Source organism: Ranitomeya variabilis, chromosome 5 (assembly GCF_051348905.1).
Source record: "Ranitomeya variabilis isolate aRanVar5 chromosome 5, aRanVar5.hap1, whole genome shotgun sequence".
NCBI classification, from domain to species: Eukaryota; Metazoa; Chordata; class Amphibia; order Anura; family Dendrobatidae; genus Ranitomeya; species Ranitomeya variabilis.
The window spans coordinates 43,197,569-43,225,385 of record NC_135236.1 but is presented as its reverse complement, the minus strand read 5'-3'; the positions used below and the strand labels follow the sequence as shown (position 1 = coordinate 43,225,385).

Below are 27,817 nucleotides of genomic sequence, written 5' to 3'. Positions count from 1 at the left end.
GAAAAGAACATAATTTCACCACAAACCAGCAACGACCAGGTGCTCCTCGCAAAATTTCAGACAGGAGTAAAAAGAATTATCAGAAGACATGTCCAAGAGCCAAGGACCACCTGTGGAGAGGTACAGAAAGAGCTGGAATCAACAGGTACAATTGTTTCAACGTAGACAGTAAGTAATACACTCAACCTCCATGGCCTGTATGCACGGTCACTACACCACCTCTATGGCCTGTATACAGGCTCACCACACAACCTCCATGGCCTGTATGCACCCACAACACGCAACCTCCATTGCCTGTATGCAGGCTCACCACACAACCTCTATGGCCTGTATGTAGGCTCACCACACCACCTCCATGGCCTGTATACAGGCTCACCACACCACCTCCATGGCCTGTATGCAGGCTCACCACACCACCTTCATGGCCTGTATGCAGGCTCACCACACAACCTCTAAGGCCTGTATGTAGGCTGACCAAACAACCTCCATGGCCTGTATGTAGGCTCACCAAACAACCTCCATGGCCTGTATGTAGGCTCACCAAACAACCTCCATGGCCTGTATGTAGGCTCACCACACCACCTCCATGGCCTGTATGCAGGATCACCACACAATCTCGATGGCCTGTATGTAGGCTCACCACACCACCTCCATGGCCTGTATACAGGCTCACCACACAATCTCCATGGCCTGTATACAGGCTCACCACACAACCTCCATGGCCTGTATGCAGGATCACCACACAACCTCCATGGCCTGTATGCACCCACAACACGCAACCTCCATTGCCTGTATGTAGGCTCACCACACAACCTCCATGGCCTGTATGTAGGCTCACCACACCACCTCCACGGCCTGTATACAGGATCACCACACCACCTCCATGGCCTGTATACAGGATCACCACACAACCTCCATGGCCTGTATACAGGCTCACCACACCACCTCCATGGCCTGTATACAGGCTCACCACATCACCTTCATGGCCTGTATGCACCCACAACACGCAACCTCCATTGCCTGTATGTAGGCTCACCACACAACCTCCATGGCCTGTATGTAGGCTCACCACACCACCTTCATGGCCTGTATGCAGGCTGACCAAACAACCTCCATGGCCTGTATACAGGCTCACCACACCACCTCCATGGCCTGTATGTAGGCTCACCACACCACCTTCATGGCCTGTATGCAGGCTCACCACACCACCTTCATGGCCTGTATACAGGCTCACCACACAACCTCCATGGCCTGTATGCAGGCTCACCACACCACCTTCATGGCCTGTATGCAGGCTCACCACACCACCTTCATGGCCTGTATACAGGCTCACCACACAATCTCCATGGCCTGTATACAGGCTCACCACACAACCTCCATGGCCTGTATACAGGATCACCACACAACCTCCATGGCCTGTATGCAGGATCACCACACAACCTCCATGGCCTGTATGCACCCACAACATGCAACCTCCATTGCCTGTATGTAGGCTCACCACACAACCTCCATGGCCTGTATGTAGGCTCACCACACCACCTCCACGGCCTGTATACAGGATCACCACACCACCTCCATGGCCTGTATACAGGATCACCACACAACCTCCATGGCCTGTATGCACCCACAACACGCAACCTCCATTGCCTGTATGTAGGCTCACCACACAACCTCCATGGCCTGTATGTAGGCTCACCACATCACCTCCACGGCCTGTATACAGGATCACCACACCACCTCCATGGCCTGTATACAGGATCACCACACAACCTCCATGGCCTGTATACAGGCTCACCACACCACCTCCATGGCCTGTATGTAGGCTCACCACACCACCTCCATGGCCTGTATACAGGCTCACCACACAACCTCCATGGCCTGTATGCAGGCTCACCACACCACCTTCATGGCCTGTATGCAGGCTCACCACACCACCTTCATGGCCTGTATACAGGCTCACCACACCACCTCCATGGCCTGTATACAGGCTCACCACACCACCTCCATGGCCTGTATGCAGGCTCACCACACCACCTTCATTGCCTGTATGCAGGCTCACCACACTACCTTCATGGCCTGTATACAGGCTCACCACACAACCTCCATGGCCTGTATACAGGCTCACCACACAACCTCCATGGCCTGTATGCAGGCTCACCACACCACCTTCATGGCCTGTATGCAGGCTGACCAAACAACCTCCATGGCCTGTATACAGGCTCACCACACCACCTCCATGGCCTGTATGTAGGCTCACCACACCATCTCCATGGCCTGTATACAGGCTCACCACACCACCTCCATGGCCTGTATGCAGGCTCACCACACCACCTTCATGGCCTGTATGCAGGCTCACCACACAACCTCTAAGGCCTGTATGTAGGCTGACCAAACAACCTCCATGGCCTGTATGTAGGCTGACCAAACAACCTCCATGGCCTGTATGTAGGCTCACCAAACAACCTCCATGGCCTGTATGTAGGCTCACCACACCACCTCCATGGCCTGTATGCACGCTCACCACACAATCTCCATGGCCTGTATACAGGCTCACCACACAACCTCCATGGCCTGTATACAGGCTCACCACACCACCTCCATGGCCTGTATGCACCCACAACACGCAACCTCCATTGCCTGTATGCAGGCTCACCACACAATCTCCATGGCCTGTATGCAGGCTCACCACACAACCTCCATGGCCTGTATGCAGGCTCAGCACTCAATCTCCATGGCCTGTATGCAGGCTCACCACACCACCTTCATGGCCTGTATGCAGGCTCACCACACAACCTCCATGGCCTGTATGCAGGCTCACCACAACACCTCCATGGCCTGTATGTAGGCTCACCACACCACCTCCATGGCCTGTATGCACGCTCACCACACCACCTCCATGGCCTGTATGCAGGCTCACCACACAACCTCCATGGCCTGTATGCAGGCTCAGCACTCAATCTCCATGGCCTGTATGTAGGCTCACCACACCACCTTCATGGCCTGTATGCACGCTCACCACACAACCTCCATGGCCTGTATGCAGGCTCACCACAACACCTCCATGGCCTGTATGTAGGCTCACCACACCACCTCCATGGCCTGTATGCACGCTCACCACACCACCTCCATGGCCTGTATGCAGGCTCACCACACAACCTCCATGGCCTGTATGTAGGCTCACCACACCACCTCCATGGCCTGTATGCAGGCTCACCACACAACCTCCATGGCCTGTATGCAGGCTCACCACAACACCTCCATGGCCTGTATGTAGGCTCACCACACCACCTCCATGGCCTGTATGCACGCTCACCACACCACCTCCATGGCCTGTATGCAGGCTCACCACACAACCTCCATGGCCTGTATGTAGGCTCACCACACCACCTCCATGGCCTGTATGCACGCTCACCACACAATCTCCATGGCCTGTATACAGGCTCACCACACAACCTCCATGGCCTGTATACAGGCTCACCACACCACCTCCATGGCCTGTATGCACCCACAACACGCAACCTCCATTGCCTGTATGCAGGCTCACCACACAACCTCCATGGCCTGTATGTAGGCTCACCACACCACCTCCATGGCCTGTATGCACCCACAACACGCAACCTCCATTGCCTGTATGCAGGCTCACCACACAACCTCCATGGCCTGTATGTAGGCTCACCACACCACCTCCATGGCCTGTATGCATCCACAACACGCAACCTCCATTGCCTGTATACAGGCTCACCACACAATCTCCATGGCCTGTATGCAGGCTCACCACACCACCTCCATAGCCTGTATGCAGGATCACCACAAAACCTCTAAGGCCATAAGGCCAGTATACAGGCTCACCACATAATCTCCACGGCCTGTATTCACGCTCACCACGCCACCTCCATGGCCTGTGTGCATGCTCACCACACAACCTCCATAGCCTGTATGCACGCTCACCACACAATCTCCATGGTCTGTATGCACCCACAACACGCAAGACTCCATTGTCGAACAAAAAGTGTGTTCATGCACGTTAACAGTTTGTTCAACAACATTTAGACAAATCTGTGGAACACTGGGAGAATATAGTCAGGTCAGATAAAACCAAAATTGAACTCTTTGGATGTCATAATACACAGGTCCTGGTGCCCCTGTATGAATGGTCTGTGGAGATTGGAGACCGGTTGCTGGCTGGAGTCTGATACACGTGCTATGTGCACAATATCTATCACCTGAATGTGAGGAACCATCTTAAGGACTGTTGTTGCCAGCTGGAGTGAGAGACATGTGCTGCAGTCGTGGTATCCGTCGTCTGGAGGAGAGTGGACTGTGACTACTGACTATACAGGCAGGAGGTACGAAATCTGTGGACCAACCAAAGGTTGGGAGACAGAGAGTATTGCCTGGTAGGAGGGCAGTGGGACTACTGGCTACAGGGAGGGGATCTAGTGGACTGGAGGCCATGTATGTTGGCCATTTACCTGTAGCTGCCGTAAAACAATGGATCTAAGGAAAACAAAATAGTTGCATCGTAAACCTGCCCAGGTGATTATTACAACCCACGACCTCAGATCCTCACAAGTGGTTGTAGCGGTGGGATCACCTATCTCTGGACAGCCTACCAGGGAAAGTTACTGAGCGGTGACTTGGCAGAAGAGATGGCATTTCTGTGAAGGGACCACAGCTCAAGGTCTTCATCCAGATTACAGAGGATTGACTGAATGAGCTGAGGCGGATGCTGTCTGCACTAGGAGAGCAGGCCACGGAGATAGAGCGGGCCACGGAGATAGAGCGGGCCACGGAGATAGAGCGGGCCACGGAGATAGAGCGGGCCGCGGAGACAGATCGAGCGAAGGAGATAGAGAGGGCCACAGAGATAGAGTGAGCCGCGGAGATAGAGCGAGCCAAGGAGATAGAGCAGGCCACGGAGATAGAGCGAGCCAAGGAGATAGAGCGGGCCACGGAGATAGAGCGGGCCACGGAGATAGAGCGGGCCACGGAGATAGAGCGGGCCAAGGAGATAGAGCGGGCCGCGGAGACAGATCGAGCCAAGGAGATAGAGAGGGCCACAGAGATAGAGTGAGCCGCGGAGATAGAGCAGGCCACAGAGATAGATCGAGCCAAGGAGATAGAGAGGGCCACAGAGATAGAGTGAGCCGCGGAGATAGAGCAGGCCACAGAGATAGATCGAGCCAAGGAGATAGAGAGGGCCACAGAGATAGAGTGAGCCGCGGAGATAGAGCGAGCCAAGGAGATAGAGCAGGCCACGGAGATAGAGTGAGCCGCGGAGATAGAGTGGGACACGGAGACAGATCGAGCCAAGGAGATAGAGAGGGCCGCGGAGATAGAGCGAGCCAAGGAGATAGAGCGGGACATGGAGATAGATCGAGCCAAGGAGATAGAGCGGGACATGGAGATAGAAAGCAGGCCACGGAGATAGAGAGGGCCATGGAGATAGAGGGCAGGCCACAGACATAGAGCAGGACACGGAGACAGAGCAGGACACGGAGATAGAGAGGGTCATGGAGATAGAGAGGGCCACGGAGAGCGGGACACGGAGATAGAGGGTGGACCACAGAGATAGAGAGAGTCACGCTGATGGAGGAGGCCACTGAGTCAGAGCGGGCCACGGAGATAGGTCCCCCTCATACAGTCATACACACTGCCAGGACGTTGGTGGACAATGATTTACCACCCAAACTGTGCTCTGTCCGCCATATCGTGGCCTATATCTGTGAACAGACGAGCATATAACATACAGCATATAACACTACAAAACATGAAAAAAGCTTAAGCACAGACCAGAGCTTTGCCGTACAGCCTGTGACAGTTCCAAGGTTTCCAGACGATCACCTGCACTCCTCCTTCTTATCATTTCCTGACAGTTATGGCTCAGGAATGTTATCTAGGTGCCATCACACATTATTTGTGACAGAAAAAGCAGAACTAATGAAAAATACAACTTTTCCCACCAACAAAATGGCGCCCCCAGGAGATGACACATTTTCACATTGTAGCTCCGCCTACAATATGTCAGATCCCAACTGTTTCTATGGAAACTAAAGTAGCAGGTAAAACTCCGCCCCCCAGTACGGTCGACGCTGCTCAGGCAGGATGAATTGAATCTCACGGGCTTCCGTAACTCGAATGCGCAGGCGCACTGGACAATTCTGTGGCCGCGCGTGCGTATTGGCATTTCCAGTCCTCCCCTCCCTCCGGGGTGAGGCCGGGGGGAGGAGGCACCGGGTCCGGACACTGAACCACGACAGGCCGGGGACCGAGGCCTGAGAAGAGGCCTTAGCACGGGGAGAGGCGGTCCACAGAACAGGCAGCAAGATGGTGAGAGTGCGGGGAAGGGGTCGGGCCGGTGCCGTGCCGCCATTACTCAGGTGTGTGACAGGAGAGGGCGCAGGTGACAGGTGTGAGCGGCAGCGCTGAGGTGGCGGCCTCCTGTGATGTAACAGTCACCTGTGCTGCCGTGTACAGCGACATCATGGGTCACATGACCTCTGCACCGCCACATGTGCCCCGTACGCCGGACTACTGAGGTGTGCGGACCCCATAATACAGTGTACACCGGACTACTGAGGTGTGCGGACCCCATAATACAGTGTACACCGGACTACTGAGGTGTGCGGACCCCATAATACAGCGCGGACCCCATAATACAGTGTATACCGGACTACTGAGGTGTGCGGACCCCATAATACAGCGCAGACCCCATAATACAGTGTATACCGGACTACTGAGGTGTGCGGACCCCATAATACAGCGCGGACCCCCATAATACAGTGTACACCGGCATCATACAGCACAGACCCCCATAATACAGTGTATACCGGACTACTGAGGTGTGCGGACCCCATAATACAGTGTATACCGGACTACTGAGGTGTGCGGACCCCATAATACAGCGCGGACCCCATAATACAGTGTACACCGGACTACTGAGGTGTGCGGACCCCATAATACAGCGCGGACCCCATAATACAGTGTATACCGGACTACTGAGGTGTGCGGACCCCATAATACAGCGCGGACCCCATAATACAGTGTATACCGGACTACTGAGGTGTGCGGACCCCATAATACAGCGCAGACCCCATAATACAGTGTATACCGGACTACTGAGGTGTGCGGACCCCATAATACAGCGCGGACCCCATAATACAGTGTACACCGGACTACTGAGGTGTGCGGACCCCATAATACAGCGCGGACCCCATAATACAGTGTATACCGGACTACTGAGGTGTGCGGACCCCATAATACAGCGCGGACCCCATAATACAGTGTATACCGGACTACTGAGGTGTGCGGACCCCATAATACAGCGCAGACCCCATAATACAGTGTATACCGGACTACTGAGGTGTGCGGACCCCATAATACAGCGCGGACCCCATAATACAGTGTACACCGGACTACTGAGGTGTGCGGACCCCATAATACAGCGCGGACCCCATAATACAGTGTATACCGGACTACTGAGGTGTGCGGACCCCATAATACAGCGCGGACCCCATAATACAGTGTATACCGGACTACTGAGGTGTGCGGACCCCATAATACAGCGCAGACCCCCATAATACAGTGTATACCGGACTACTGAGGTGTGCGGACCCCATAATACAGCGCGGACCCCATAATACAGTGTACACCGGACTACTGAGGTGTGCGGACCCCATAATACAGCGCAGACCCCCATAATACAGTGTATACCGGACTACTGAGGTGTGCGGACCCCATAATACAGTGTATACCAGCATTATACAGCGCGGACCCCCATAATACAGTGTACACCAGCATTATACAGCGCGGACCCCCATAATACAGTGTATACCGGACTACTGAGGTGTGCGGACCCCATAATACAGCGCGGACCCCATAATACAGTGTACACCGGTATCATACAGCGCGGACCCCCATAATACAGTGTATACCGGACTACTGAGGTGTGCGGACCCCATAATACAGTGTATACCAGCATTATACAGAGCGGACCCCATAATACAGTGTATACCGGACTACTGAGGTGTGCGGACCCCATAATACAGTGTATACCGGACTACTGAGGTGTGCGGACCCCATAATACAGTGTATACCGGACTACTGACGTGTGCAGACCCCATAATACAGTGTATACCGGACTACTGACGTGTGCGGACCCCATAATACAGTGTATACTGGACTACTGACGTGTGCGGACCCCATAATACAGTGTATACCGGACTACTGACGTGTGCGGACCCCATAATACAGTGTATACCGGACTACTGACGTGTGCGGACCCCATAATACAGTGTATACCGGACTACTGACGTGTGCGGACCCCATAATACAGTGTATACCGGACTACTGACGTGTGCGGACCCCATAATACAGTGTATACCGGACTACTGAGGTGTGCGGACCCCATAATACAGTGTATACCGGACTACTGAGGTGTGCGGACCCCATAATACAGTGTATACCGGACTACTGAGGTATGCGGACCCCATATACAGCGCGGACGCCCATAATACAGTGTATACCGGACTACTGAGGTGTGCGGACCCCATAATACAGCGCGTACCCCCATAATACAGTGTATACCGGACTACTGAGGTGTGCGGACCCCATAATACAGTGTATACCGGACTACTGAGGTGTGCGGACCCCATAATACAGTGTATACCGGACTACTGACGTGTGCGGACCCCATAATACAGTGTATACCGGACTACTGACGTGTGCGGACCCCATAATACAGTGTATACCGGACTACTGAGGTGTGCGGACCCCATATACAGCGCGGACTCCATAATACAGTGTATACCGGACTACTGACGTGTGCGGACCCCATAATACAGTGTATACCGGACTACTGACGTGTGCGGACCCCATAATACAGTGTATACCGGACTACTGAGGTGTGCGGACCCCATATACAGCGCGGACTCCATAATACAGTGTATACCGGCATCATACAGCGCGGACCCCATAATACAGTGTACACCGGACTACTGAGGTGTGCGGACCCCATAATACAGTGTATACCGGACTACTGAGGTGTGCGGACCCCATAATACAGCGCGGACCCCCATAATAGTGTACACTGGCATTATACAGCGCGGACCCCCATAATACAGTGTATACCGGACTACTGAGGTGTGCGGACCCCATAATACAGTGTATACCGGACTACTGAGGTGTGCGGACCCCATAATACAGTGTATACCGGACTACTGACGTGTGCGGACCCCATAATACAGTGTATACCGGACTACTGACGTGTGCGGACCCCATAATACAGTGTATACCGGACTACTGACGTGTGCGGACCCCATAATACAGTGTATACCGGACTACTGACGTGTGCGGACCCCATAATACAGTGTATACCGGACTACTGACGTGTGCGGACCCCATAATACAGTGTATACCGGACTACTGACGTGTGCGGACCCCATAATACAGTGTATACCGGACTACTGACGTGTGCGGACCCCATAATATAGTGTATACCGGACTACTGACGTGTGCGGACCCCATAATACAGTGTATACCGGACTACTGAGGTGTGCGGACCCCATAATACAGCGCGTACCCCCATAATACAGTGTATACCGGACTACTGAGGTGTGCGGACCCCCATAATACAGTGTATACCGGACTACTGAGGTGTGCGGACCCCATAATACAGTGTATACCAGACTACTGAGGTGTGCGGACCCCATAATACAGTGTATACCGGACTACTGAAGTGTGCGGACCCCATAATACAGTGTATACCGGACTACTGACGTGTGCGGACCCCATAATACAGTGTATACCGGACTACTGACGTGTGCGGACCCCATAATACAGTGTATACCGGACTACTGAGGTGTGCGGACCCCATATACAGCGCGGACCCCCATAATACAGTGTATACCGGACTACTGAGGTGTGCGGACCCCCATAATACAGTGTATACCGGACTACTGAGGTGTGCGGACCCCATTATACAGCGCGGACCCCCATAATACAGTGTATACCGGACTACTGAGGTGTGCGGACCCCCATAATACAGTGTATACCGGACTACTGAAGTGTGCGGACCCCATTATACAGCGCGGACCCCCATAATACAGTGTATACCGGACTACTGAGGTGTGCGGACCCCATAATACAGTGTACACCAGCATTATACAGCGCGGACCCCATAATACAGTGTATACCGGCATCATACAGCGCAGACCCCCATAATACAGTGTATACCGGACTACTGACGTGTGCGGACCCCCATAATACAGTGTATACCGGACTACTGACGTGTGCGGACCCCATAATACAGCGCGGACCCCATAATACAGTGTATACCGGACTACTGAAGTGTGCGGACCCCATAATACAGTGTATACCGGACTACTGAAGTATGCGGACCCCATAATACAGTGTATACCGGACTACTGACGTGTGCGGACCCCATAATACAGTGTATACCGGACTACTGACGTGTGCGGACCCCATAATACAGTGTATACCGGACTACTGAGGTGTGCGGACCCCATATACAGCGCGGACCCCCATAATACAGTGTATACCGGACTACTGAGGTGTGCGGACCCCCATAATACAGTGTATACCGGACTACTGAGGTGTGCGGACCCCATTATACAGCGCGGACCCCCATAATACAGTGTATACCGGACTACTGAGGTGTGCGGACCCCCATAATACAGTGTATACCGGACTACTGAAGTGTGCGGACCCCATTATACAGCGCGGACCCCCATAATACAGTGTATACCGGACTACTGAGGTGTGCGGACCCCATAATACAGTGTACACCAGCATTATACAGCGCGGACCCCATAATACAGTGTATACCGGCATCATACAGCGCAGACCCCCATAATACAGTGTATACCGGACTACTGACGTGTGCGGACCCCCATAATACAGTGTATACCGGACTACTGACGTGTGCGGACCCCATAATACAGCGCGGACCCCATAATACAGTGTATACCGGCATCATACAGCGCAGACCCCCATAATACAGTGTATACCGGACTACTGAGGTGTGCGGACCCCATAATACAGTGTATACCGGACTACTGACGTGTGCGGACCCCCATAATACAGTGTATACCGGACTACTGATGTGTGCGGACCCCATAATACAGCGCAGACCCCCATAATAGTGTATGCCGGACTACTGACGTGTGCGGACCCCCATAATACAGCGTGGACCCCATAATACAGTGTACACCGGCATCATACAGCGCGGACCCCCATAGTACAGTGTATACCGGACTACTGAGGTGTGCGGACCCCATAATACAGTGTACACCGGACTACTGACGTGTGCGGACCCCATAATACAGTGTACACCGGACTACTGACGTGTGCGGACCCCATAATACAGTGTACACCGGCATCATGCAGCGCAGACCCCATAGTACAGTGTACACCGGACTACTGACGTGTGCGGACCCCCATAATAGTGTATACCGGACTACTGACGTGTGCGGACCCCCATAATACAGTGTACACCGGACTACTGATGTGTGCGGACCCCATAATACAGCGCGGACCCCCATAACAGTGTATACCGGACTACTGACGTGTGCGGACCCCCATAATACAGTGTATACCGGACTACTGACGTGTGCGGACCCCCATAATACAGTGTACACCGGACTACTGATGTGTGCGGACCCCCATAATACAGTGTACACCGGACTACTGACGTGCGCGGACCCCCATAGTACAGTGTATACCTGACTACTGACGTGTGCGGACCCCCATAATACAGTGTATACCGGCATCATACAGCGCAGACCCCCATAGTACAGTGTACACCGGCATTATACAGCGCGGACCCCATAATACTGTGTATATCGGACTACTGACGTGTGCGTACCCCTATAATACAGCGCGGACCCCCATAATACAGTGTATACCGGACTACTGACGTGTGCTGACCCCCATAATACAGTGTATACCGGACTACTGACGTGTGCGGACCCCATAATACAGTGTATACCGGCATCATACAGCGCAGACCCCCATAGTACAGTGTACACCGGCATTATACAGCGCGAACCCCATAATACTGTGTATATCGGACTACTGACATGTGCGGACCCCCATAATACAGTGTATACCGGACTACTGACGTGTGCGTACCCCCATAATACAGTGTATACCGGACTACTGACGTGTGCTGACCCCCATAATACAGTGTATACCGGACTACTGACGTGTGCGGACCCCATAATACAGTGTATACCGGCATCATACAGCGCAGACCCCCATAGTACAGTGTACACCGGCATTATACAGCGCGGACCCCATAATACTGTGTATATCGGACTACTGACATGTGCGGACCCCCATAATACAGTGTATACCGGACTACTGACGTGTGCGTACCCCATAATACAGCGCGGACCCCCATAATACAGTGTATACCGGACTACTGACGTGTGCTGACCCCCATAATACAGTGTATACCGGACTACTGACGTGTGCGTACCCCATAATACAGCGCGGACCCCCATAATACAGTGTATACCGGACTACTGACGTGTGCTGACCCCCATAATACAGTGTATACCGGACTACTGACGTGTGCGGACCCCATAATACAGTGTAGACCCTGTGTCACTGGGTCATACTCCAGTATCACACAATCAACAGAGTGAGAGATGAGTGAACAGTCTGAAGAACCTTTATTCCATGCAAACCGAGAGGTCCATAAACAATCCACCACACGCAGGATAAAATAGTCCAGGAGCACGGATTCAGGCCAGTAATGGGATAATAGCCCGGGAGATGAGTCACAATCCTCCACTTAGGCTACTTTCACACATCAGGTTTTTGCCGTCAGGCACAATCCGGCGAGTTTTTACAAAAATGTATCCGTTAATTTTTTCCGCCGGATCCATTTTTTCTCAGAGTTGTCTTAGTGCCGGATTGTGCCTGATGGCCTCGTGTCATCCGTTTTTTGCCGGATCCGTCTAAAATTAGTTTTCCGGCGGCCGGAGAAAACGTTCATTGGAACATTCATTGGAACGTTTTTTCTGTCGAGCGAAAAAACGCCCTGCGACGGTTCCATCGATAAACGGATGAAACTGACATGTGAAATGATGAATCCGGCCTCCAAATACGGATTTACATGCATTCTCCATATAACCATGCACAATTTCCCTCTCCTCGCTGTATTTCCAGGGCAATCCAGGTTTCTCCAAGTCTCTGGGGTGCTGGCTTGAGCATCAACATCCTCACACAAGGACCTATTTTGTTTCTCTTTTCAGGAGGGTAGAAAATCCATCTTTAACCCCTTCCCGACATGCACCGTACTAGTACTGCTCTGCGGGAACTGAGTTACAGCAAACCGCAGTACTAGTACGGCGGCACGATCGCGCGGTCTCACAGTGAGCACCGCGGTGATCGCGTGCGGGTGTCAGCTGCATTTAATCCCTCTGATGCCGCTGTCAGTAGTGACAGCGAGATAGAGGGTCATCGCACAGGGACGGGGGCTCCCTGCGCTCTCCCACCCGAAAAACGTGATGCGATCGTGTTGTTCCGGTGTTCCGGAAGGAGTCCCCGGATCCAAAATGGCCACGGGGCTCCTTCCGGGTCCTGAATTGAGGTGGCTTCCCGGCGCCTGCTAAGAGCAGGTGCCGGAAATCCTCCTGCACTGCCTGTCAGATCACTGATCTGACACAGTGCTATGCAAAGTGTCAGATCAGTGATCTGATGTAATATAGTGATGTTATAAAGTAAAAATAAAAATAGAATGTATAAAAAAAAAAATCCCCAAATAAAGAAAAAAATAAATATTTTCCAATAAATCCATTTATTTATGTAAATATATAAAAAACAATAAAAGTACACATATTTGGGATCACCGCGTCCGTAACAACCCGCTCTATAAAACTACCCACTAGTTAACCCCTTCAGTGAACACCGCAAAAAAAAAAAAGAGGCAAAAAACAAGGCTTTATCATACTGCCGAACAAAAAGTGCAATAAAATGTGATCAAAAAGACGGATATAAATAACCATGGAAAACGTCATTTTGTCCCGCAAAAAAAAAAGCCGCCATACAGCATCATCAGCAGAAAAATAAAAGTTATAGTCCTCAGAATAAAGCGATGCAAAAAGAATTATTTTTTATAGAAAATATTTTTTATTGTGTAAAAGCGCCAAAACATAAAAAAATTATATAAATGAGGTATCGCTGTAATCGTACTGACCCGAAGAATAAAACTGCTTTATCAATTTTACCACACATGGAACGGTATAAACGCCCCCCCCCAAAAGAAATTCAGGAATTGCTGGTTTTTGTTCATTCTGCTTCCCAAAAATAGATAAAAAAATGTCATATGCCTGAAAATGGTACCAATAAAAACGTCAACCCGTCCCGCAAAAAACAAGACCTCACAAGACTCTGTGGGACAAAATATGGATAAATTACCGTATAGCTGTCAAAATGTGGAGATGCAAAAACTATTTTTTGCAATAAAAAGCGTCTCTTAGCGTGTGACAGCTGCCAAACCAAAACCCGCTATAAAAACCCGCTATAAATAGTAAATCAAACCCCCCATTATCACCACCTTAGTAAGGGAAAAATAGTAAAATTTAAAAAATGTATTTATTTCCATTTTCCCGTTAGGGTTGGGGCTAAAGTTAGGGTTTGGATTATGTTTACTGTTGGGGTTAAGGTTGGGATTAGGGTTAGGGTGTGGTTAGGGTTATGGTTAGGGTTGAGATTAGGGCTGGTATTAGGGTTAGGTGTGTGTTGGGGTTAGGGGTGTGGTCAGGGTTATGGTTAGGGTTGTTATTAGGGTTAGGGGTGTGGTTAGAGTTAGGGGTGTGGTTAGGTTTATGGTTGGGATTAGGCTTAGGGGTGTGTTTGGGTTAGGGTTAGGGTCAGTTATAATTGGGGGTTTCCACTGTTTAGGCACATCAGGGGCTCTCCAAACGCGACATGGCGTCCCATCTCAATTTCAGCCAATTCTGTGTTGAAAAAGTAAAACAGTGCTCCTTCTCTTCCGAGCTCTGCCATGCGCCCAAACAGGGGTTTACCCCAACATATGGGGTATCAGCGTACTGAGGACAAATTGGACAACAACTTTTGGGGTCCAATTTCTCCTGTTACCATTGGGAAAATACAAAACCGGGGGCTAAAAAATAATTTTTGTGGAAAAAAAATGATTTTTTTATTTTCACTGCTCTGTGTTATAAACTGTAGTGAAACACTTGGGGGTTTAAAGTTCTCACAACACATCTAGATAAGTTCTTTGGGGGGGGGGTCTACTTTCCAATATGGGGTCACTTGTGTTTGGGTACATCAGGGGCTCTGCAAATGCAATGTGACGCCAGCTCACCAATCCATCTAATATTGCATTCCAAACGGGGCTCCTTCCCTTCCGAGCTCTCCCGTACGCCCAAACAGTGGTTTCCCCCCCCCCACATATGGGGTATCCGCGTACTCAGGACAAATTGGACAACAACTTTTGGGGTCCAATTTGCTCTGTTACCCTTGGGAAAATAAAAAAAATTGGGGCCAAAAGATCATTTTTTGTGAAAAAAATAGGATTTTTTTTTTTTACGGCTCTACATTATAAACTTCTGTAAAGCACTTGGAGGTTCAGAGTGCTCACCACCCATATGGATTAGTTCATTAGGGGGTCTACTTTCCAAAATGGTGTCACTTGTGGGGGTTTCCACTGTTTAGGCACATCAGGGGCTCTCCAAACGCGACATGGTGTCCGATCTCAATTCCAGCAAATTTTGCATTGAAAAGTCAAATGGCGCTCCTTCCCTTCCGAGCTCTGCCATGTGCCCAAACAGTGGTTTACCCCCACATATGGGGTATCAGCGTACTCAGGACAAATTGTACAACAACTTTTGGGGTCCAATTTCTCCTGTTACCCTTGGTAAAATAAAACAAATTGGATCTGAAGTAACAATTTTGTGAAAAAAAGTTAAATGTTCAATTTTTTTAAAACATTCCAAAAATTCCTGTGAAGCACCTGAAGGGTTAATAAACTTTTTGAATGTGGTTTTGAGTACCTTGAGGGGTGCAGTTTTTAGAATGGTGTCACTTTTGGGCATTTTCTGGCATATAGGCCCCTCAAAGTCACTTCAAGTGTGAGGTGGTCCCTAAAAAAAAATGGTTTTGCAAATTTTTATGTAAAAATGAGAAATCGCTGGTCAACTTTTAACCCTTATAACTTCCTAACAAAAAAAATTGTTTCCAAAATTGTGCTAATGTAAAGCAGACATGTGGGTAATGTTATTTATTAACTATTTTGTATGATATGATTATAATTTAAGGGCATAAAAACTAAAAGTTTAAAAAGTTTCAATTTTCGCCAAATTTATGTTTTTTTCTCAAATAAACGCAAGTCAAATCGAAGAAATTTTACCACTATCATAAAGTACAATATGTCACGAGAAAACAGTGTCAGAATCACCAGGATCCGTTGAAGCGTTTGAGTTATGACCTCATAAATTGACAGTGGTCAGAATTGAAAATAAATGGCCTGGTCAGGAAGTTGAAAACAGGCTTCGTGGTGAAGGGGTTAAACCAAACTTTGTGTTTCAGGTCTTCATCCACAGGTTGGAGGTTGGGGGTGGTGGGATGAGTTTAACTCTCATTGTTTGAGTACTTAATCAATAGGCATCAGTCAACAAACTAGCTGACCTGGTGCAGTGTGTAGTCAACATATTAACATACATCTATTGTTCAATTACCCTATGTTCCTGTCTTACAAAGATGGTAGTACAATGAATTACCGTTAATAGCAAGTCAAATGGCTCATACAAACAATAGTCTGTTTCTTGACCTACTGAAAATAGACCTCTGGATAATGAAGATTAAATGCTGTCGTCACATTAGAGAGGATACGCAGAATGATACAGAGCAACAAGAGAACACTCCTAAAATCAGTAAAAATATGAACTTAGAAAGATACCCCACACACCATCACAACCTCTCCTCCCTTTTAATTGAGCTCGCCATGAGGTCTACACAAACCTCTGGCCACCTCACTTTAGTCCACATTGCTCAACTGTTGATTGTTCCTTGCACAGGACAGCCTGAGGGAGTCTATGGTTGTTCTTGTTGGGACAGTTCATCAGTTTTCTGGTTTGGCTTTCCAGTTTGTATTTTATGGAGAAGCTGTAGGGTTGTAAGGACAACCTCGACCGCAGCAATTGTCCTTTGTCCCCTGATATTCTTTTCTGCCATGTGAGGGTGTTGTGGTCTATCACAATTGTTAAGTCTCTGCCCCACAGATATGACCGCAATTTTATTTAGTGCCCATACAATGGCAAGGCACTCCTTTTCAAGGCAACTTTCTGATCCAGTAGTTTCTGACTGGTCAAAAGCAACAAGGATGTTCACCAAGCTAAGAACTGCCCCAATCGAGAAGGTGGTTGCAGCTGTCTGCATGAGGATCCTGCTCTTATATTTGGGGGCGACCAAGACAGGAGCAGTGATGAGGGCGGTCTTTATTGCTGAAAAGGCATCCTCTCATGCAGGTGTCCACGTCATATTTGTAGGCATGTTCTTGTGGGTCAGGTCAGTTAGGGGCTTGGCCAAGGTGCTGAAATTAGAAACAAATTTTCGATAGGAGCCAGCAGTTCCCAAAAAAGCAAGTACCTGCTTTTTAGTCTGGGGTCTACATCAGTTGCTAATAAAATTCCACCTTGGCAGACTCATGCCTTGGTATCACCCCTTACTCTATGCTGGAGGTACTGTACCTCAGCCATCCCCAGCTGGCATTTATCAGTGCAAATGGTCAGTACTGCGGTCAGTATATGGTCTTTGACTGTGCCCAGATGTGTAACATGTTCCTCCCACGATGTGCTGAAAATGGCAAAGTCATCCAAGTAAGCACAGGCAAAGTCATGACACTGTTCTAACAGTCGATCTACCAGTTTCTGGAAAGTAGCGGGGGCATTTTTCATTCCGAAGGGCATTCCCGGGAATTTAAAAAGCTCAAATGGAGTAATGAAGGTCAAACGCTCCTGTGCGTCCTCCATTAAGGGTATCTGCCAGTACCCCTTCCTCAAGTCTAACGTGGCTGCAAATTGGGCACTGGCTAGCCGATCCAATAGATCATCAATCCTGGACGTGGGGTAAGCGACACTATTGGTGGCATTGTTTAATTTTCGTTAATCAACGCAGAACCGCGTTCTACCATCCTTCTTGAGGTCCAGGACAACAGGAGGGGAGCAGAAGCTGTGAGAAATGGCTGAATAACCCCTAGTTGTTTTGTCTCCAGTTTGTTCATTTATCATGCCTTGATTAGCTTCTGGAATCTGATGGGCAGCCTGCTGCATGGGGCGTTGTCCAGAGGTTTCCACATGGTGGTTGATGAGAGTAGTCCACCCCAGCTTTGAGAAAAAAGTAGAAGCCCTCAGTCTCGGTACAGAGAAAATATCGTCCTTTTGTATATCCGATAAATGGGAGCCCAGGCGCACTTGTTCCCAGGGATCCTCCCGCTTGAGCAACCTGGAGAAGATCAGGGAGATACTTGTTCTCGGAGGTATCACTAGGGCAGTGACAGCCGGCTAGAACATGCAGAGATCTGTTGTGATATGTTTTCAGCATGTTGGTTTGGACGGCCTTCTGTCGGCACCCACTAGGGTCCAGGACAATGATTTAGTGTAATTCTTCTGACAACCTGATAAGGGCCTTCCCACGTCGATTGAAGCTTGTTAGCAGGGGAACCAATAATCATGAGTACCTGTTGTCCTTCCATAAATTCCCATGTGGTGGTGTTATGGTCATACTAGGTCTTTTGTCTGAACTGTTCCATTCGCTGGTGTTCTTTAGCCAAGGTAGCTAACTGGGCGAGATAGTCTCGGAATTCTAGGACATAGGGAATGATGGGCGTTCCAGTATCTGAGATATCTCCCTCCCAGTGTTCCTTCAGAAGAGCGAGAGGCCGAAGCACCTGCCGGCCAAACAGAAGTTGGAAGGGAGAGAACCCTGTGGACTCTTGGGGAAGAGGAACTGTGGCCGGTATTTTTCCCAATCCTTATCAAAGTCCGCAAAAGCCCTTGGCATATTTTTTTAGGGTTCTATTAGAGCGTTCACATAGTCCATTGGTCCGCAGGTGGTATGGGGTGGTGCGAATGGCTCGAATACCACAGTTATGCCAGAGGGACTGGACCAGGTCTGACATGAATGGAGTCCCTTGATCCGATAATATTTCACTGGGGAGCCCTACCAGGGTAAACATAACAAGAGCCTTGGCTGGGTTTACTGCTGTAATAGTGGACATGGCCTCGGCTTCAGGACACCGAGTAGGGACACCACTGTCGGGATGTATTTTTTTCCCCGACCGGCTGGGGTGATTCAGAGGTCCTATGATGTCCACAGCTACACGTTGAAATGATTTTTCAATTATGGGCAGGGGTACCTTATGTTGAGCTCCTGGATGTCGCATTTACTGGCACACATCGCAGGTGCGGCAGTAGTGGGCTACCGACTGCTAGAAGCCAGGCCAGTAAAATCTTTCGGTGAGTTTCTTTTCAATCCTTTTCCTTTCTTGATGCCCAACCAAGGGAATATCATGGGCCAGTTGGAGTAGCCTTACCCTGTACTTCTGAGGGACAATTAGTTGCCGCATCAGGGATGCTTTTGTCACTGACCTTTGTTACACAATAATACAATCCCTCTTCTCGTGTGAAGCTATCTCCATTATCTCCCACATACCCAGTTTCTGCCCTTAGCCTCAGGGCTGCCAAGTTAGTGCCACCCTCTGTTTCTCTTCTAAACTCCTCCCTCTCTAAAGACTCTTCTAGTGTAGTAGTAGGGCATGGATTACGTACCAACTCTGATGGGGGTCGTGGTGGTTGCCCCCCCAGTGAAGTCCAGGTGTTGTGGTACTTGAAGGGCCTGTAGTCGGGTAACTGCGCCCACAAGATGACACTGTAACTTTCTTAGATGGGATGGAGTGCACTAAGGTCACCAGTCGAGGTGGGGGTGCATGAGCTCCCTCCGAGTCCCTGAGGGACAGCTGGATTGCAGATGCCTAGGTTGCCCGCACCCATAACATCTCCTCTCTGTGATTCCCCACAGGTCATGGTTGGAACTGTTGGGGTCCAGATTTGTGAGGCGTGGTCGTAATCGGCCTCCGGCTGAGTGGAGGGGCACATATAACCGGAGGGAGCCAGAGCGCAGGAGCAGGCTGTGTTTTATTGTCCACAAGTCTCCTCCATTGCGGTCAGATATTAAGGACCTCATCGGCTGCAGCTCTATCCACGGTGCACGGTGCGCGCTCTGGACCCATTCCCGTAATTCTGCGGGGCACTTGGTAAGAAATTCTTTTACAAGGAACGCCTGTATAACGTCTTCCACAGTCAAGGCGTTTTCCACTTCCAGCCAACTCTGACATGCCTGGGAGATCTTATGGGCATACATCCTAAACGATCCCCCCCCCACGGTGCATGGAAGGTCTCGAAACTATGCCCTGTATGAGTCTGGGTTGATAGCATGGTAATCCAGGATAGTCCGTTTTACAATCTTATAATCACGGTTCTGCTGTGAGTCAATGGTTCGGAAAGACTCCGCCACTCTTCAGGTCAAGAGTCCTACTAACAAACGCATCCAGCCAGAGTGGGGCTCCTCCATCACCGCACACTAATGCTCAGAGTCCTTGAAGAACCCCTCCACATCTCCAGAAGCATCAAGTGGCTTGAAGTCTGTCCAGGTGATCCATACAGGCTCCCAGATCATTGCGTTTACACTCCAAATCACATTACTCCCTTTTTCAGCCTACATTACTTCTGGTCTCCTCTGTGCTCGGAGAGCAACCTCCTCCTTATACTTATGAGAGATGCCTGGGCCCAGAGTCGCCATCTCTTCTTTGTACCTTACCAACCACTGTTTTTTTGGGGTGGGGATCCCTGTTTCCAGTGCTTGTCCGTTAGACATCTTGCAGGAGGTGGTCTAGTTAGCACCCACCAGTAGATGAATTAAGTCAGTCTTTAGTCAGTCCCTGGTAGTTCAGGCCCAGATCTTTGTCTCTCTCCTGTAGACTGGATACGGTCCAGTTTCTGTATTCACTCTGTGTGTGGTTCTCCATTTGGTTGCGTTCTGTTGATCCCACTTCTGCCACCAGTCGTCACTGGGTCATAGTCCGGTATCATACAATCAACAGAGCGAGAGATGAGTGAAAAGATCCAAGAACCTTTATTCCATGCAAAACGAAAGGTCCATAAAACAATCCACCACACAGAGGATAAAATAGTCCAGGAACACAGATACAGTCCAGTAGCGGGATAAATGCCCGGGAGATGTCACAATCCTAAGCTTAGAGATCAATATGGCAGTGCGGCTCCAAATACTTTTCTGTATAGGCTCCTCCAGCAGTACTTCCAGAACAATCCGGGTTTCTCCAAGTCTCTCTGGGGTGCTGACCTTAGCATCAGCCTCCCACCAAGAATCTTTCTTGCTTGTCTCTCTCATCAGAAGGATAGAAAATCTCTTTTATACCCACATTTGTGTTTCATGTCATCATCCACAGGTCGCGGGGGAGGTGGAATGAGTTTAACTCTCAATGTTTGAGTATTTAATCGGTCGGCCTAGTTTGTCCTTTTCTGTTTTGCAGGTCAACAAACTAGTCGATCTGGTACAATGTGTAATCAACATATTAAAAAAACATCTATTGTTCAATTACTTTATGTTCCTGTCTCACAAAGAAGGTAGTACAATGAGTTACCCCTAATATCAAATCAAAAGTCAATATCCAGGCTCACACGAACAATAGTCTGTTTATTAACCTACTAAAAATACACAAGATTAAATGCTGTGTCGTCACATTGGACGATTAGATGCTAATGATACAGATCAACAAGACAACATTCCTAAAATCAGTAAAAAGGTAAACTTAGAATGTTACCCCACATTATACTGTATAGAGCACCATGTGGGGCCATTATACGGTATGGAGCGCCATGTGGGGCCTATTATATGGTATGGATGCCATGGGGGGCCCATTAGACGGTATGGAGCGCCATGGGGGGCCCATTATACGGTATGGAGCGCCATGGGGGGCCCATTGTACGGTATGGAGCGCCATGGGGGGCCCGCTGTACTGTAAGGAGCGTCATGTGGTTCCCGCTGTACTGTATGGAGAGCCATGTGGTGCCGCTGTACTGTATGGAGCGCCATGTGGGGCCCGCTGTACTGTATGGAGCGCCATGGGGGGCCGCTATACTGTATGGAGCACCATGTGGTGCCGCTGTGCTGTATGGAGCGCCATGGGAGGCCCGCTGTACTGTATGGAGTGCCATGGGAGGCCCGCTGTACTGTATGGAGCGCCATGGGAGGCCCGCTGTACTGTATGGAGCGCCATGTGGGGCCGCTGTACTGTATGGAGCACCATGTGGAGCCCGCTGTACTGTATGGAGCGCCATGTGGGGCCGCTGTACTGTATGGAGCGCCATGTGGGGCCGCTGTACTGTATGGTGCACCATGTGGAGCCCGCTGTACTGTATGGAGCGCCATGTGGGGCCGCTGTACTGTATGGAGTGCCAAGTGGGCCCGCTGTACTGTATGGAGCGCCATGTGGGGCCCCTGTACTGTATGGAGCGCCATGTGGGGCTGCTGTACTGTATGGAGCGGCATGTGGGGCCACTGTACTGTATGGAGCGGCATGTGGGGCCGCTGTACTGTATGGAGCGGCATTTGGGGCCACTGTACTGTATGGAGCGCCATGTGGGGCCACTGTACTGTATGGAGCGGCATGTGGGGCCCCTGTACTGTATGGAGCGGCATGTGGGGCCGCTGTACAGTATGGAGCGCCATGTGGGGCCGCTGTACTGTACGGAGCGCCATGGGGGGCTGCTGTACTGTATGGAGCGCCATGGGGGCTGCTGTACTGTATGGAGCGCCATGGGGGGCTGCTGTACTGTATGGAGCGCCATGGGGGGAGTACAGGGGGAGAATCATACTGTAATGGGATGGGGTCACCTTTGTTTATCGGGGGACTGAGGGGGTACAGTAGGATCAGTACTGTGGGGGTATCATACTGTGTTTGGGGGCACTTTGTTTGCATTATACTTATCGGTATTATTCAGTTTTCCATCCTCTGTTATTACAGTATATATTTAGGCATTTGGGTCATGGGCTTTTTACTGCTCTTACATAACAGATTCCAATATTTTGTTCTAATATCTATTAATTAAAATGTGCTTTGTTCATGGGACAACCACTGAAGTTTGTTTCCATATGAGAATTTTGAGAATTACATTTGATAAGGAAAAATTTCTTCAATTGTAGACATTTTTTTTATTATAAACATCGAGGTTTAGCCCCCTGTGTATTTCAGTCTGACATCCCTGGTGTAGTCATATTACAGTGCTGACCTCCATATTACAGTGCAGACCTGGCAACTTAGTGTTGACCCCATAATACAGTGTAGATTCTGTAACTCAGCATGGACCCTGTAACTCAGCGTGGACCCCCATAATACAATGTAGACCCTGTAACTCAGCGTGGACTCTCATAATGCAGTGTAGATCCTGTAACTCAGCGTGGACCCCCAAATAACAGTGTAGACCCGGTAACTCAGTGTGGACCCCCATATTAGTGTAGACCCGGTAACTCAGCGTGGACCCCTATATTACAGTGTATACCCTGTAACTCAGCGTGGACTCTCATAATGCAGTGTAGACCCTGTAACTCAGCGTGGACCCCCATATTACAGTGTAGACCCTGTAACTCAGCGTGGACCCCATATTACAGTGTAGACCCTGTAACTCAGTGTGGACCCCATATTACAGTGTATACCCTGTAACTCAGCGTGGACTCTCATAATGCAGTGTAGACCCTGTAACTCAGCGTGGACCCCCATATTACAGTGTAGACCCTGTAACTCAGCGTGGACCCCATATTACAGTGTAGACCCTGTAACTCAGTGTGGACCCCATATTACAGTGTAGACCCTATAACTCAGCGTGGACCCCCATATTACAGTGTGGACCCCCATAACTCGGCATAGATTAGTCAGGCAGCTTACTTTCTCTGACAGCCGGCGTGGACGTGCTGGGATACAGAGCAGTGATAACGTGGCTGATAACAGAGAGCAGCATATCTGACTTGGACAGGGGATGGGAGAATAGGAAATTGCATAAAGCAAAACAGCCAGCACCACCACTTACCAATTATATCAGCAGTCTCTGCATGCTGGGAGTTGTTGTCCAGGACCTCACATGAATGCCAAGTAATGAGGACCACTGGCTGCTCACACCCTGTATAACACTATACAGAAGGAGTCCTTTAATCCAGGAGACTTGTCGATTGTCGGATTTTGTGTATTAAAGTAATGAGCATTGTCGTTATCCTGATCATACAATCAGATTGCACCAATCTGTTATTTCTAATGAGACGTGCTGCATTACTACTGATCGTCCAGCAGAGGGCAATGAATGAATGGTCTGCAGTACTGCTTACGGTCCAGCAGAGGGCACAGCTCTCACACTCTTCGCCTCCCCCCCACAGATGCGGTTTATGCTGCTGTTCAGCCGGCAGGGGAAGCTGCGCTTACAGAAGTGGTACGTGGCCACCTCCGAGAGGGAGAAGAAGAAGCTGGTGCGGGACCTGATGCAGACCGTCCTCAGCCGCAAACCCAAGATGTGCAGCTTCCTGGAGTGGAAGGACCTCAAGGTGGTCTATAAGCGGTGAGTGCGCCCAAAAGTCCAGAGAAAGTGTCGCAGCTGCAGGGGCTTCTCATCCATGGAGGGGGCTCACTGACCATTCTGCCTCTGCTCCATTCATTGTCTGTGGGTCTGCTGGATTAGCTGAGCCCTGCATGGGGCTATTCCCATAGATACTGAATGGAGCGGAGGCCGAGGATGTGCAGCACCGCTCAGCGCAGAGCCCAGTTATCTATATCGGGGTCACTGGAGGCTCTGACCAGCCGGACCACCAGCCATCATTGAGTTATCCCCTCCGCTGGATGTGGTAAAGTCCAATCTATCAATATAAAATATAACCACGGCTAACCACACAGATCAGTCAACGCCAAAAGTAAAAAAAAAAAAAAAAAGGAAAAAAAGTTGTCAGTCTAAAACGATGACACAAACCACTTTTTTTAAAGAATGAATGGAGCGGAGCGCAGCGCAGCCCTCTGCTTTTTCTGGCAGTGCTATAAAGAGGGAATGGAGCGGAGCGCAGCCCTTGGCTTTTTCCAGCAGAGCTATAAAGAGTGAATGGAGCGTAGTGCAGCCCTCGGCTTTTTCCAGCAGTGCTATAATGAGTGAATGGAGCGGAGCGCAGCCCTCGGCTTTTTCTGGCAGTGCTATAAAGAGGGAATGGAGCGGAGCGCAGCCCTCGGCTTTTTCCAGCAGTGCTATAAAGAGTGAATGGAGCGGAGCGCAGCCCTCGGCTTTTTCCAGCAGTGCTATAATGAGTGAATGGAGCGGAGCGCAGCCCTCGGCTTTTTCTGGCAGTGCTATAATGAGTGAATGGAGCGGAGCGCAGCCCTCGGCTTTTTCCAGCAGTGCTATAATGAGTGAATGGAGCGGAGCGCAGCCCTCGGCTTTTCCAGCAGTGCTATAAAAAATGAATGGAGCGGAGCGCAGCCCTCTTCTTTTCCGGCAGTGCTATAAAGAATGAATGGAGCGGAGCGCAGCCCTCTTCTTTTCCGGCAGTGCTATAAAGAATGAATGGAGCGCAGCCCTCGTCTTTTTCCGACAGTGCTATAAAGAGTGAATGGAGCGGAGCGCAGCCCTCGGCTTTTTCCAGCAGTGCTATAAAAAATGAATGTAGCGGAGCGCAGCCCTCTACTTTTCCGGCAGTGCTATAAAGTATGAATGGAGCGGAGCGCAGCCCTAGGCTTTTTCCGGCAGTGCTATAAAGGATGAATGGAGCGGAGCGCAGCCCTCGGCTTTTTCCAGCAGTGCTATAGAGTGAATGGAGCGGAGCGCAGCCCTCGGCTTTTTCTGGCAGTGCTATAAAGGATGAATGGAGCGGAGCGCAGCCCTCGGCTCTTTCCAGCAGTGCTATAGAGTGAATGGAGCGGAGCGCAGCCCTAGGCTTTTTCCGGCAGTGCTATAAAGGATGAATGGAGCGTAGCGCAGCTCTCAGCTTTTTTCCGGCAGTGCTATAGAGTGAATGGAGCGGAGCGCAGCCCTCGGCTTTTCCTGGCAGTGCTATAAAGAGGGAATGGAGCGGAGCGCAGCCCTCGGCTTTTTCCAGCAGTGCTATAAAGAGTGAATGGAGCGGAGCGCAGCCCTCGGCTTTTTCCAGCAGTGCTATAATGAGTGAATGGAGCGGAGCGCAGCCCTCGGCTTTTCCAGCAGTGCTATAAAAAATGAATGGAGCGGAGCGCAGCCCTTAGCTTTTTCTGGCAGTGCTGTAAAGAGTGAATGGAGTGGAGCGCAGCCCTCTTCTTTTCCAGCAGTGCTATAAAGGATGAATGGAGCGTAGCGCAGCTCTCAGCTTTTTTCCGGCAGTGCTATAAAGAGTAAATGGAGCGTAGTGCAGCCCTCGGCTTTTTCCAGCAGTGCTATAATGAGTGAATGGAGCGGAGCGCAGCCCTCGGCTTTTTCCAGCAGTGGTATAATGAGTGAATGGAGCGGAGCGGAGCGCAGCCCTCGGCTTTTTCCAGCAGTGCTATAATGAGTGAATGGAGCGGAGCGCAGCCCTCGGCTTTTCCAGCAGTGCTATAAAAAATGAATGGAGCGGAGCGCAGCCCTCTTCTTTTCCGGCAGTGCTATAAAGAATGAATGGAGCGCAGCCCTCGTCTTTTTCCGACAGTGCTATAAAGAGTGAATGGAGCGGAGCGCAGCCCTCGGCTTTTTCCAGCAGTTCTATAAAAAATGAATGTAGCGGAGCGCAGCCCTCTACTTTTCCGGCAGTGCTATAAAGTATGAATGGAGCGGAGCGCAGCACTTGGCTTTTTCTGGCAGTGCTATAAAGAGTGAATGGTGCGGAGCGCAGCCCTCGGCTTTTTCCAGCAGTGCTATAAAGAATGAATGTAGCGGAGCGCAGCCCTCTTCTTTTCCGGCAGTGCTATAAAGAATGAATGGAGCGGAGCGCAGCCCTCGGCTTTTTCTGGCAGTGCTACAAAGAATGAATGGAGCAGAGCGCAGCCCTCGGCTTTTTCCGGCAGTGCTATAAAGAGTGAATGGAGCGGAGCGCAGCCCTCGGCTTTTTCCGGCAGTGCTATAAAGAGTGAATGGAGCGGAGCGCAGCCCTCGGCTTTTTCCAGCAGTGCTATAAAGAGTGAATGGAGCGGAGCGCAGCCGTCGGCTTTTTCCGGCAGTGCTATAAAGAGTGAATGGAGCGGAGCGCAGCCCTCGGCGGCGGCGCTCATGCTCCTCATTTCGGCATCGGCGGTAAGTCTCCGGAGCCCGAGCTGTCACGGATTCGCACATATGTGGAAGGGGTAATGGGATCTGTGGATCGGGGAATACATGGCTGCTGAATACCCCTCACAGATGAAGCGCAGCCCCATAAGTTTAGTGATAAAGGTCCGGACATGTAGCGGCCATCTCTGGCGCCCTGCACCTGGCTCCTCTCCCTCTCTGTGGGCAGGTACGGGCTCATGCCTGTGGCCATGCTGGAAGAGACGATGGTGCTGCGAATATTTAACACCACCCCCTGATGTAGGGTGACAGCCCCCAGCATGTCGGCACGACTCTCCTGCCACTTCTCGCCCTTCTCTCTTCTAGATACGCCAGCCTGTATTTCTGTTGTGCCGTGGAGGATCAGGACAACGAGCTGCTGACCCTGGAGCTGATTCACCGATACGTGGAGCTGCTGGACAAGTATTTCGGCAGCGTAAGTTTCTCTGCCAGGCACGCTCAGCCGGAGGGGG

General features: G+C 50.4%; 1 protein-coding gene across 1 annotated transcript in view; it reads left to right on the top strand.

The window, feature by feature from the left end:
* Positions 1–6,091: 6,091 nt before the first annotated feature.
* Positions 6,092–27,817, top strand: part of AP1S1 (adaptor related protein complex 1 subunit sigma 1) — a 31,548-nt gene continuing 9,822 nt past the window's right edge. The window contains exons 1-3 of the mRNA XM_077261752.1: positions 6,092–6,330; positions 24,496–24,674; positions 27,672–27,780. Coding sequence (XP_077117867.1) covers positions 6,328–6,330; positions 24,496–24,674; positions 27,672–27,780 — 291 coding nt within the window. The 5' untranslated portion in view covers positions 6,092–6,327. The remainder of the gene's footprint in view (positions 6,331–24,495; positions 24,675–27,671; positions 27,781–27,817) is intronic.